A 13,773-nucleotide genomic window follows, 5' to 3' on the forward strand; every position below is an offset into this window, starting at 1 on the left:
CATTTTTCAATAATCAAGGTTTTTTAAAATATTTTTATCCAAACCTAGAAAAAATGACCAATGGAGATTCCAGACTGCATAGAAACCCCGTTTTTATGGGTGTGTCCTGTACATTGAGAATTTCCTTGTATTTTTGTCAGATTAAAAGAAAAAAAAGAAAAACTTAAATAAAAAATTATTTTAGTAAGCAATGATCAATTTCTCCCTGTCAACCATAAAGTCAGGCACATATTTATTGTAGCTTTATCTTTCTGCTCTGGTCCACCACCAACAGACACAGAAATAACCACAAACTCACACGTTTCATCTGTTCACTTTTATTTTAATATATTTACACACATCATTTCGATGTTCGCCAGTGGTAATGAGATTCTAAGCTTCAACATGAGAATCCATTTGGTATTCATTTCCATGTCATATCTTACACAAACAGAAACAAATCAATGTTGAGTTATAATGAAGCCTTATGAATCTTTGTCAGGTTTTTTTTTTCTCCCCCCTAACAAACAGAAGCGATAGGCTTTAATGACATTCTCTGTCAGGCCGGCTCGCTCTCATTCTCACACTTCACTTTGGGTCTCTCTCCGTCTCCGGCAAGTATTGTGCGATATTGCCTCATTCACTTGAAAGGCCTACAACTGCTAGGGGAGATACCAAGAGATTTCACACACACCCGTCTTCACACACACGCACGCACGCTCACACACACCCACGCACGCAAACAGCCTCTTCAAGCTGTAGTAGATAAGATAGGCAACTTCTGTTGTCTGTTGACAGCTGCAGCTTGATACGATTCCACTCGGCCCCATGGGGAAACCATCATGATGAATGAACAAAGAGGGTAAATGTCTTTTTTGTTGGGGGTTAAGGGGGGGCTGGATCAGCCATGCTTTCTCAACCCCAATAGTGATTTAATATCAGATCAGAATTCTTAAGGAAAACGGTTTTATTAAGCTGTCAATCAAAGCCTGTTTTTCATTATTATTTTGCTCTTTGTGATATTACTCGACTTGTGCAACCCTAATCCCAAACCCCTTCACCCTTACCAGCAGTGACCCTACCTGGTCACTGCTGGTAAGCATTGTGATGGCTACAAGACAAACGTCTGATAAGCACCATGCAGCCGAAACAAAAACAGTCCAAAGGCAGAGATGAGTGACACCACATAACTGGTTTATTTGGCTGTAATCTACCTGATGAATAAGAAATTCATTGACATCCAATAATAAAAAAAGGACCTGAATCTTAAGATACATTAAATAGAGCCGATTGACAACAAAATTCCCAGGAAGTCGACAACGATCATTGTTGCCTCGATGTGATTGTGTGTCCGCAAAATAAAGTCAAGGGGCAGATAGAGAGGTGTAAAAAAAGGAAGGGACCTAAAAAGCGGGGTAAATGTATTACTCTCCGTCCAGGAAACCAAAAATCTGAGCGGAAATCGCATCAATTGGGACAAGATGAGAGAAAAGTCGTAGGCTGATTGGACGGAGAACTGATGCGAAGTGAAGATCTTGAAGCCATGCAGTTAACATAATATTGCCTTCAAATAACACTCGCACATGCGTTTCCAAAATCAAACATGCATCGGGTATCTCAGTGGAGAGGGAGGGGGGACAGGTGGAAGTACTCAACAGTTTAGCAATACAAATTCTCTAAATGTCTGCAGTAGTGAATATTCATAAAGCATGTTACACACTTTCGCCAGCAATCCCCTTTATTCATTTGATTGTTTTAACCAAACGATAAGTTATCAGGTAAAAATAAAATTATAAAATAAAATATATATATTTAGTATGAGTCTGCCTTGATGCTGCCGATGTGTGCCACGAAAAAAAACGACTAGCAAATTTCGAATGACTACCACGAATCCAGAGAGCAATGACGATCCATCGGCGCGTCATCACAAGGCTGTGAGTTCAGTTCGGATCACAGTGGTCACGGACAAGTTCGGCATCTCCTCACGAAGCCACCTCACTAAGGCTTCTCACAGTTCACTCACCCACTTCCACACTTCTCTTTTTCAGGACAAAGTTTCTTTCTGTTCTGTCTCTCTTTTTTGTTTTTCTGGATATGAACACTCAGGATCATGCAACTACCCTTTCAATTGTGCTGAGACAAAAACCAGTTGGTGCTCTTGGCGTGATTGTTCACTCTGTGCTGGCTGGGAGGAACGGTGGTTGAGGTGAGAGGAGGGTGAGGTTGGGGTAGTGGAGGATGGGGGACGTTTGACGGGGTGTCTTCAGGCACTGCCATCCTGTTTGAGCCGCTGACTGCGAGCTTTGTACACCTCAATCAGTAAATCTTTGACGTACTGGATTTCTCGCTCCACCGACTCCGCCTTGTCACGTAGCTCCCGGTTCTGTCCCTCGAGTCCGTGCAACTCCTCCTCCAGAGAGTCCAGCTCCGCCCTCTTACGCAGCCTGTACCTGTAACAGGGACAGAGGGGTGGGCGGGGGAGGATTAGGTTGCATGTACTGATTTTTGCTGCCTTGCAAATTTAGTCATGAGTCAAGGTCCCTTCACTATCCTAAGTTTTCATCGATAGTTCTGAGTTCAGTCCAAACAGCCTGACAGAATCAGCTAGGTGGGGCAGAATTTGGCAGCCAGTGAGGGGCTTTCCGATCCCTCCTACGCTCCACAGGAACAGCTAAAGTACTGTGGTCTATATAACAATCAAGCCATCCTGGAAAAGATGACATCGTCTTTGTCTGATAGAGGGGACATAATATTGCCCTGGCTCTGGGTGAACCCATCTCTCACCCTGACAAGCTGTAGGGAATGGACAGACGCTCACTTATGCTCTAAGTTCATCCCATTTCTTAAACCTAGTTTATCACTTTGTCTTGATTCAACTGTTTTCCAAGGTAGGACCATGCTTTCTAAGGAAATAATAGAGTGAAGGGTGTTGCTTACCTGTGAGCAGCGGTTTTGTTCTGGTCTCTTTTCTTTTGCTTCCTTTCTCCATTGCTGGTATCCAGGGAACCCGCTCCCATCACCAGAGCTGGCTTCATGGAGCAGGGCTCGTCCTTTAACCTCTGGGTGGGGCGATGTATGGGGGCACCCAGCAGTGGTCCCTCACCTTCCCCTCTCGACAGACATTCATAGCTTTGGTCCGCAAGGCATTCTGGATAGAGGTAGTGGCCGTGTTGGGGCTCCACAGCCTGTGCCTGAGCCGGCTGGTCTAGGTCTCCTATAAAGCTATGGTACGGATCCGTGCTGGCCATGGACTGATGGAAGTAGCTGTCACCGCCCGCCATTGTCTCTTGGGGAAGACTTCCAGAGAGTCCGCCATCCTTGCTGCAGTGCAAGACCTCAAGCCCTGCGCTGTCGTAACTTACATTGACCTTCACGTTGTGCATCAGCTGTCCTTCTCGCTTGTGGTGGCCGTCGAACGAGCTACCCAAGCAGAAACCTCTGGCAATCTCTTCGCTGCAAAACATTCCTTCGGAAAAACAGTAACTCTCCTCCTCCTTCAACGATAAAGCACATTCTCTCACCTTCTTCACGCTCCCGATGCTGTTCTTGCTCACGGTCTTCAGTGTGGAGTAGTGGTTCACGGAAAACTCTGTGCTCCCTGAGTAACATCCCCTGGAGCCCCAAGTTTCCAGACCCACTTCGTCGCCGACTTTCACCGACTCGCCCAGGATCCTACGGCCATTGTTGTGGTGGTAGCGGTGGTGGTAGCTGTATGGGGCGGGCCGTGCAATTTTGGTTCTGCTGATGGGACCACCACAGAAGCTGGCCAGGTCCAGTTCCCCTGTTGCCAAGGTAACTACCACAGGGCTGGTTTCTGATTGGCTGGTCCCGTATGAGCCATAGGGTAACTGATAATAAGACTGGGAGCCCATGGCTTGGGAAACCTTGTCACATTTTGAGGATTTCTCCAACTTATTTGTGGTGGATGTGGACTCGGAGCGGAAGTAGTCCTCCAGCTGAGCCAGCTCCTCCTGCAGTAGGGAGGTCATAACCTCCAGATCCGAGGGCACCTTGACATCTTGTTCTAACGGCGAGGGTGGAAGAGATGAGCTCGGAGAAGACTCGCTCGTTGACACAAATGAAGACAAATCAACTTTCTCTGTCATCCAATCAGAGTGACCATCACCTAGAAAAAATGTGATATAAAATTATAAGAATGTGTTAATTTTTTTTAAAGAAATCCATTTTGTTGCAATTGTTTGAATAAAATATGCACAATAAAAAATGACAAAAACAGAAAAAAAACCAAAAGAAGCGAGCATCAATTTGAAAAGGCTTAAATCAAAAGCAAGCAACACATCCGATAAGATCCAAGCGAACAACTAACCGATCATCTGAAAATGATTGAACAGCATTGTCTGCATTCGATAAAAATCCACTTAGCAGTACTCACTGTACGACATTAGCCCCCGTGCTGCACTGCGGCTCCAACCTCGGGATGTGGAAAAATAAAAAACCGTCTTGGCAAAACTCACCAATTAAGCGCTGCCTCTCCGCTGGCTCCGCCCCCGACCTAAGCCGTGATTGGCTATGGTTAGCCTGTGGGAGAGGGGGAGAGCCGAGCTCGCCTGTGGAAATGGGGGGAATTTTCTTGCGAAGGATCGATGCCGCCATCATGCCGACTGCTTCGATCGTGTTGTCCAAAAGCACAAACCATGCGCTGGCTGGAGGCGAGAGTTGTGGAATTAACTGTAGACCTGTAGAAAAGTTTAAGAAAGCTGTTAAAACCCACAATATCTAATTGCATATCAATTTCTAATTCATAATAACGCAAGACAAAAAAAGTCGATTTATAAATGGCTAACCATGGTTTTTCAAGTTTAAATAATCTAATACTGATTCTTTTAAATTGAATCTGCCGTTGACCTATAATTTTACAGTATGAAAGGTGTATTGGATTTATGGCATTTATTTCAAAATCATTGAGCAAAAATTTTACACAAAAAAAATTAAATATGTATTTTTAATTAAATAAACTTACACAAATAATAAAAGTAAAACCAAACTGTTTAGTTTGGGGACAACAGGTTTGTAGAACTAAAATATTTATAATTTAAAGTTTACTAATGAACTAAAGTGAAACACATCCCTGGGGTTTCTTAGTATACCAATATTTTTAAAAGAACTGGAAAAAAAATGTCTTTTCTTAATAAAAAAAATTCTGCTCGTCCCTATAAATAGAAATATCAATTAAAGTAGCGCTTCAAGTTAATAACTTCACTAACCAGTCAGTAAAACAAAGAGTCTCAAAGTAACTGTTAACTAACAGTTGTTGTTTCCCTGCTAACTTTCCTCTGCTCCTCCAAAGCTGTACTCACCCCATACTTGCTCGGTTGTTTTGTAGGAGCAAAGCAAGCTTAACGTCGCAGAAGGAGGACGCCGTTCAAAGAGCCATTATTTCGCTTTTGGAACTCAGTGACTCTTCATGGAGCGCTAGAACCACGAACAGACTTGCAGACAGAAAGTTTTTAAATCCGCTACTTCTCCAACTCCTAATGCCCAGACCTGATCACCGAGCTGGAGATCAATCCGCAGTTTCCAGACTTCTCGCGGTCGTTACGTCATGAAGCCGGGGACTTTCCCATTATCCAGAGACCTCGGGCTGTTTGCGTCAGCGGCACGAGCCCGTCCGACAGGTGCTGCTCCAATTTATGTCAATACCACGGTGTTACTTTTACTTTCTTTTCAAGAAATGGCATACTGCTCCACCAGAAAAATAATTTCGCTTTTCTAAAGGTATTTATTTGTACTTTTAGAAGGTTTAAAAGTTATTTAAAAAGCCTAAACGGATGTGTGTAGTTCGTAAAATAAGAACGCTAATAACCGTGTGTAAAGCCTCTCAGTTACTTATCTAATTCACGTTCTCGTCACGCCAGAATCAAACTATTTAATTAGAAACTAAAAAATGCAACAACAAAAAATAAAAAACACAGCGTGGATGAATAATGAACATCCCGAGCAGATGGAACACCCGGCACTAGTTTCGGGTGCGCTGCAGCGGAAGGACATCATGTTGCAGTTCGGAGTAGTAACTTTAGTTGCAGTCCTGTTGCATCAGATCCGCAAGGGATTCGCTGAACGCTGTAACATTGTGGCCCCATCATTGGTCTATCAGGGGGAACTTTTCTATTCCTATTGGCCCTGCCATCACTTATTCTCTGATTGGTAATCATTAGGCATTAACACCAACCTGGGACCAGAGACCGGAGCCTGGCGGACTGTGGGTCAGAAATAGTGGAGCGTGGGGGAAAGGAGGAGAAACTCACCTGCACCTGGAATTACACATAATCAGCAAATGCCATTTTCTCCCCTTCAATTAGTTTTTAGTGTTTGGCGTAACACGTGTGGATGTATTTTGGACTTTTTAAGAAAAAAGCAATAGCAAATCTAAACAAAAAGTATCAATCACTTTACCAAACATTTTTAAAGAAATTCTGATCTTTTCTGTTACAGATGTTTAATCCTAGTTGTTTTATCATCCGTTAGTTTTTTTGTTGTTTGTTTTTTTCTCAAAGAAAACAGAAGTGGGCATTGATTTTGAGGTTTGAAATACCAAATTTTATGTCACTTAAAGGATTCTTATAAAAATTATTCATTTGTTTATTTTGATATATATTATCAGTCATTATTACACATAAAAGTAATAACAACAACAATAATAATAATAGTAGTAATAATAATAATAATAATAATAAAGGAAATAAATAAATTGCAAGAAATGGAAGAAATTCTAAAATTTACATGAATTAAAACAAACAACTTGGATCTGCTGTATCAGCTGTCTTAAGTTAGTTAAGTCAAAAAATTACATGTTTTTATTCCTTTCTTTGATCTTTGATGGAATTTGAACACAGAGGCAAGTTTGTGCATATGCACGTTTTTTATGGCACACTTATTTATTAGATGAAACGAGCTGATAATGAAGGGTTGTTTTGATCAGTGATGTTGTTCCCCATAAATGTTCTTACAGCTAAATACAGAGAGAGAGAGACCCAGAACAAAGGCCTCCAGATAGACCTCCTCTGAAAATGTCTTCAACTTTTAACAGGAAGTAACAAATGTATCTTTAAAAATATGACTGAAAAAATAAATTGATGATTGTGCGGTAAGCAAGTGTACAGGGCTTCAATTCGTCTTTATTCTTTTTAAGATTTAGGCAATTTTGAAATGTCACAGAAAAGGTGTTCAGCAGCAAGCTCACTATATGCATAAGAATAAAGACAGTAGCTCCTAATAACTTCTGATGGCTTTAGTTAGTTCGATTAATCAATAATAAACTGAACAAAAAACAGTTGGAAACAGTCACCAGGCTGGAGAGAATGAGACACTTCAAAATGCTTATAAAGAAAGCAAAAAATACAACATAAACTACCAATGCTTAGTTTTAAAATAATTTTTGCAACATTAAAAGCATCAAAGTAAGAATTAGACAAATTATTTCTAATTTTTCCAGAGATCTGAGGATCCACAAAGAACAATTTTAGCCAAACGTGACAACCATATTTACTAGATCAGAGTCCCTGCATACTCTAGAAAATTGGCCTCAACTCCTAAAACCTGTAAGAGATGAAGATCTAAAGATTGTTGAGTTTAATAAAAATGGACACGAGTCAAAATATACTGTGTCAAAATATTGAAATTGATTTGAAAGCTGATGATAGTGGTTTGTGCCATGTCATTGTATTGTCTTGAGATTTGTGCCTCAAGACAATACTGTTTCCTAAGTCTACAGGTCTTTTTTATTTTCATTCTTGATGTGTGACCTCTGACCTGCACTGTCAACTGTGGAACCTATTATTGACAGGTGTGTGCCTTTCCGGTCAACTGTGTACACCATTTACTAAATTTGCAAAGAATCTGACATGGAATATGGAATATAAAATGTGGAAGTGAAGTCAAGCGCTTTGAAAACTTTCCAAATGACAATCTGGGGATTTTTTTTATTTTTTTCTACAATTTGGAAGATACAAGTGTGCACTTCAGTAAAATGAATTACACAAATGTATAAACATTTGTGTAATGTATAAGCATTTCTTGTTTATACATAATCTACCATCAGTGTTTACATAGGCTCTGTTCCACATTCTTGAACATATCATGGTCTTATTATTGTAATTGTCAGGCATAAGAAAATTTTTAATTTGAGGAGGAAAGAAATTATATTCATATTTTCCTTCAACTTTTCTGTTCTGTTAAAAACAGCCATTTGCTGCATCTCTCTTTGCCCTTTTTTCTGTCCAATGAGTAAAAAAATAAGGCACCATAATTAAAAAAAAAATAAAATAAATACACACGTATGATTTTACATATGCTGTCCATACCATTTTTTCTACATTTAATATTATTACATCTTAATAGTTTTTAGTTTTCAGAAAAGCCAATCTAGGGATTCAAACTAGCCTAGGCTATTCTATTCACTTTGTCTGTGTTGATGTGCTTCTGTCCCTATCAAATAAACCTAATAAATAAATCTAGCTTTTTATATTAAATGTATTAATGATATTTCAGTGAAATGTGTAAAGAGTTAAAGACTGGTCTTACAATTAAAATAAAAAAGTACATATTTCTTGTGTTTTCTGTGTGGAATCAGGATCATAATGACTGACTTCAGTAAATGAGGAAAATGAACAATAATTACTGTCAACGTTCATTCTCTTCTAAACTTCTTCCCTCCTCTGCTAACATGAATTCAGATTTCTGTCAGGTAAAAACACAACACTGATGTTAGGCCATGATTTGAAGCCTCCAACTGCGCAGCTGAGTCACAGTCTGCCAGACTCTGTTCGTTTGGGAACCAAAGTTGCAAAACCCCTTTAAAGCCATGTCCCCTTCCCAAACGGGGGCCCTCAGTCACCAACCAATAACCACCGCAATGCAGAGACAAGCTGGGAAAGTTAGAGTGATTCCACAGGAACACAGCGCCAGGACAGGTGGAACTCGGTAAAACTCAGGTCCTCGATGTCTCTGTGTTTGGTTCTGACGTAGGGCTGGGTATTTATCACGTTGTTTGTAATTTAGCATGAAATCTTATCCTGATAAGAATTCTGATTTATTGTTGTCATGACAAAATTCAAGTACTGATGTCATACATATATGTGCATATATCGTTAAAAAAAAAAAAGCTAAGTTTGCAGTAAGATCACAAATGATCATTTTTTGTTACACGAGAGCTTCAATAAATATCAGTAAATTTGAAAATATGATTAGATGTAATTACTGTGTGAATAATTCTGTTTTAAGTACATGCTGTCCTTAAAGAGCCTTTTGTTCCTGAAATGTTTTTCAAGAATAATATTTGTGTTTGTGGGTTTGTGAATACTGCATCATACATTTCCCTAAAAAATAAGAAATAAGTTTTTTTTTATCACAGTCTTTATCATAACCACAACATTGCCACAAATTATCACTGTAAAATTCTTAGTACATATCTCCCATCTATATCTTGACTCAGTCTCAAGCCAACGATTTGATTTTCTCCCACTGGCTTTTGCTGCTTTTACTATCAAACTTCTTCCTTGCACTCAACTTTCCACTCAAATGACAAATCTGCGAAACGTTGTTCTAAAGGCTGTTGAATAATGAGGTGTGCTAAGTTTTTTTTTTCAAGCAGTGGTCTAAGCATTTGTTTCTCTTATTTTGTAAATGATAATGTGGAATCTGCTGTGTGTTTTGCATACTTGAGGGCAGATATAAATCATTTTCAGAATGGCCTGATCATTTTGGTTATGTGTCATGCATAAAAATCCCAAAATTAAGCACTCGGTTTTTTTTTTTGTGTGTGTTTTTTTTGTGAAAATGTATATTGTGCAGATGAATTTGAAAACCAATAAATAACAGCCCACAACATTGGGAATGCATAAGAGGTCTTCATGTCACATGGTCCTCATGTAATTAAAATATGAGCTTTAGTGAATCATTAAAACAACAAACTTGTTCATGAATGTTGTGGGCGTTGGTGCTGTGAGCAGTACGTGTGTGTGTGTGTGTGTGTGTATCTGCAGCAGATTGAATGTGTTGGTCCTGGTGAAAAGTGATGATGACTGGCTATATTTTAATGATCACTACTCTCATTTTGGCTGTCTGTCTGTCTGCGTGTGTGTGTGTGTGTGTGTGTGTGTGTGTGTGTGGGTCTGACCTCCCCAGCATGACGGGCATCATGACAGGCGACGACACTGCTGAGGTCGTACAGTCAGGATGACACCTCGCCAGTCCCGCTGGCCTCATTAGCAAAACTAAGATGTCTCCCCACACGGCTCCCTGGCCTATCCTCTGCCAGCCCGACAAACCAGGAGCTGATTGAAGCAGCCAGGTCTTCCTGTTGCTATAGTAATAGGCAACAGTGGCTCATCAAGCCCCCCTCAGAAACATGGTTTTGGCATTCCTGGAGCTGGGCGCTTTTACGGCCTTCCCCCTCGGAGCTCCTACACACCCCCACGTTGTTTATGCACGTGCTGCTTTTTTGCAGACAGCAGCTGTTTTTGGGGAGCTGTGTATGAATGTGGAATCTCTGTGGGTCACAAGGATCAGAAAAAGTTATGGAGTGGGAGCGCACAATTACAACCACAAACAGACGAGCACAAAGCAGCACCTTAGAGACCTGCTGAAGACAAACAACCTTTTTGTTCCACTGACAAAAAAAAAAAAAAAATCAGAAAAATGTGACAAGTGTTTGGTCTCGTTGCTCCGAAATAAGGTCCAGTGTGAGTGACAGTAGACACCCAATTAGTAAACAGAATTAGTTATTTATTGAGCGTATAAATTCAGCCGTTCTGTGAAGGCACCACAGGTTTATTGAAGAACATGAGAAAAAAAGCAGCATTATGAAGACCTCTGTTCAATCAAAACCATCTGAAAATGGAAAGACAGCTGGAAGCCTAACAAGACACGACTGTCCACCTAAACCAGGGGTCAGCGACCTTTACAGCCCTGAAGCCATTTGTGTCTTCATTCCAGCTAAATAAAATACAACAATAGATTTGGGCCTGTCTGTCCTAACATTGTCATGTAAGCGGAGTCTTACAAGCAAACATGGAAAAAAAAAAAAAAAAAACTAACAATAAATTCTATCCTGAACAGACCAGACCCGCACAATGATACATCCTCATTCTGTGAGGATGCTTTGTTCAAACAGCACTGATGTGAAGGTGGGTGGAAATATAGTCAGGAAAATCAATGACAAAAAAATGACTAGATTAGCCTAGTAAATGTACCTCGGCTTACTGGCCTTCCCCCCCAGGCGTAAATCATATTAAATCATGTGTTGAATAATGAGTTGTGCTAAGTTTTTTTTTTAATGCAATGGTCTAAGCATTTGTTTCTCTTATTTTGCAAATGATAATGTTTGCAAAACATTATCATCTCTTATGATTATCAATCAATCATCTTGATGATTGATTATTGGTGGTGGCAGACACTTTCCAACCAATCTGATGAAGCCTGAGTCATTTTGTAGAGAAGATGACACAAAAATGACAGTTTCTAGACGGGCATTGTGTATCTGGAACACCAAAGAAGCACCATAGATTCCTGTCTGGAATTACAGAATTCCAGCAAAATGTGGTTCAACAAAATCCTAATGGGGGCTAAAAATAAAATCATGCCACACTTTTCAGAATTATGATGATAAAATAATTTTGATTCTCTGAACTTCACATAGTATTATGTGTTGGTCCACCACATGAAATCCCAATGAAATAATTTGTTGCTGTTGTAGCATCACTTTATAATATTCGATTTCAAGGTAATATATTTTAAACAGGGTCTAAATATTAAAAAATAATGGCCTCATCATTTTTTCACAAAGTTTTTTTTTCAGCCTACATCATCTTTTGGTAAAAAAAATAAAAACAACAACAACAAAAGACTGAGTTTATTATTTTAAGAAGGTGACAATATTTTACTTTAAATCATGTCATTGTTCCAGAGGAAAACAAACGTTTTGAATTGATTGTTCATGATTAGGCTCCATATGTTATTTTAGTTAAGCAGCTGGAATTATAAACAACTCCACCACTGTCATGTTTACCCCACACACTGCTTATTATCTGTATACATCCCAGTACTATTTCAGCTCTGAATGCAATAGCGGAGCCACGTATGAATTGCTTAAACTCGTGTGCAGTAAAACGATTGCCCGCTCTTTGTGCAGTATTGCCCTCCATCTGTCTGTTTGTACTGTACACGGCATGCAGCAGCCTTCTCCAGCAGAGCATCGCAGCGATGGGAAGAGCCTCCTTCAAAGACGCGAGTGGCCATGCACTCCTCTGCTATGGCACATTGGCATCAGTTACACCATAATTTCATCACCGCCAGCTCCCTGTGAATCCTGCTTACATTAACTTTTTACAGGGATTGGCAACACAGAGGCTGAGACGCATGGCAAGCGCCAGCTCTCCAGCCCATTTACATTCAGCCTCCTCTCACTGAACCAGTTGCTCCCAAAGTATTGTGTTTTTGTGCGTGTGTGCGTTGTTGTTGTGTTTGTATGAACAATTGGTGCAAATGGGGAAGAATCCCTGCAGTTACAGTGGGATTACAATGGGAAGAGGATGAGGATTAAAAAAACAAGAGGACAGGGAGACTTCAAAGTGAGCAGGGCTGTGTTTGAATGATGGCTGCTGTATTGTTTTGATAAGTGTTCCCTGAGGAGAACAAGCAAGGCAGCATGTCACTTGCTCCTCTCATCTGTGCGATATGGAGCCGGGCGCGTCAGCAAACCCAGCCATAATTACACAGTTCCCAGGCACCCAGGCACACAGGAGCACACACGCATACACACACACCTACACACACTCACACGCACAGTATGCACTTATGCAAAGTAATTAATTAGCTTTTTAACAGGAGCTAAAATGAGCATGTTAGACAGTGAGATGGAGATGATAACGCTGATGAACACGAGAGGAGAGGACGCTTATCAAATATTAGATCCCATCCCTCCTGAATTACACACCGACTGTTATCACTGATTTCACCAGCTGGAAGTGAATGTTAGGAGATTACATTATCTCCACTGAATATGAATTGATATTTAATAAAAGACGCCCTATTAGATGAAATCAAGATTAATGGATGTCCCTGGATTTTTTTCACGGTCAAATTCACTGCTGTTATTTGCACGTTTTTCCACTTCTTGTAAATAGTCTACTGGTTTTTTTTACATTTCCAAATATTCATTGTCTGAATTTGTTAGATTATTCTACTCAGTTGCACATTTTGAAAACGGTATTTATAATAACTGTTCTCCAGTACAGTTATTAGATAAAATAATTAGATAAAATAAACAATAATTGGAAATAAAAAATACATGTATTTTTTACTCATACTGTAAAATTGCCCGTCTTGTGCCGTCTATTAACTATTTATTTTCGTGTTCTTCGGCTTACTGCTGAATTTCACCACTGAGGGATAATAAAACTTATTTCTCTATTCAATTTGTTTTCAGATAAAATAATTGCATGGAAATATTGTATATTTAGTTAAAAAAAAGGAGAAAATCATTAGAGAAGATGAACGAGTGTGGATGCTATTGTTTCAAGGAGCTCATGGTTCAGGTCCTTTCTATCTGTTTGATCAGCTGAAGATAGCTTATTTCTTCTTTATTTTCATTCGTTTGTTCAACTTTGAATTGTTTTTCTGAGTCAATTCTGAAATTCATTCATTTGTGTCTTGGCGCTCAATCTAACTGCCATTTACAACAAACGTTTTTTGCCTGAGAAGGTTTTAGGAAAACTGACAGAACTGAAAGCAGTATTTTTAAATCCTGGCCTTGTTGCCTGGACTGTGTGGTCAGAT

The 13,773-nt window shown here is 39.8% G+C and overlaps 1 protein-coding gene across 3 annotated transcripts; it reads right to left on the reverse strand.

Annotated features, from left to right (window-relative positions):
• Nucleotides 1–1,152: 1,152 nt before the first annotated feature.
• Nucleotides 1,153–5,953, reverse strand: atf5b (activating transcription factor 5b). 3 transcript variants are annotated; one of them, XM_055045715.1, is made up of 4 exons: nucleotides 5,298–5,953; nucleotides 4,455–4,676; nucleotides 2,917–4,105; nucleotides 1,153–2,429 (listed from the first exon to the last, which is right to left on the reverse strand). In XM_055045715.1, exons 2-4 carry the CDS (start codon nucleotides 4,594–4,596, stop codon nucleotides 2,243–2,245), a joined length of 1,518 nt encoding a protein of 505 aa, XP_054901690.1. In that variant the 5' UTR covers nucleotides 4,597–4,676; nucleotides 5,298–5,953; the 3' UTR covers nucleotides 1,153–2,242. The 3 variants fall into 3 exon arrangements, with proteins under 3 accessions (XP_054901690.1, XP_054901693.1, XP_054901692.1); XM_055045718.1 differs by lacking the exons at nucleotides 4,455–4,676; nucleotides 5,298–5,953 and adding an exon at nucleotides 4,373–4,409; XM_055045717.1 differs by lacking the exons at nucleotides 4,455–4,676; nucleotides 5,298–5,953 and adding an exon at nucleotides 4,307–4,378.
• Between the last annotated feature and the right edge of the window lie 7,820 nt (nucleotides 5,954–13,773).

Source organism: Poeciliopsis prolifica, unplaced genomic scaffold (assembly GCF_027474105.1).
Source record: "Poeciliopsis prolifica strain line A6 unplaced genomic scaffold, Auburn_PproV2 SCAFFOLD022, whole genome shotgun sequence".
NCBI lineage: Eukaryota > Metazoa > Chordata > Actinopteri > Cyprinodontiformes > Poeciliidae > Poeciliopsis > Poeciliopsis prolifica.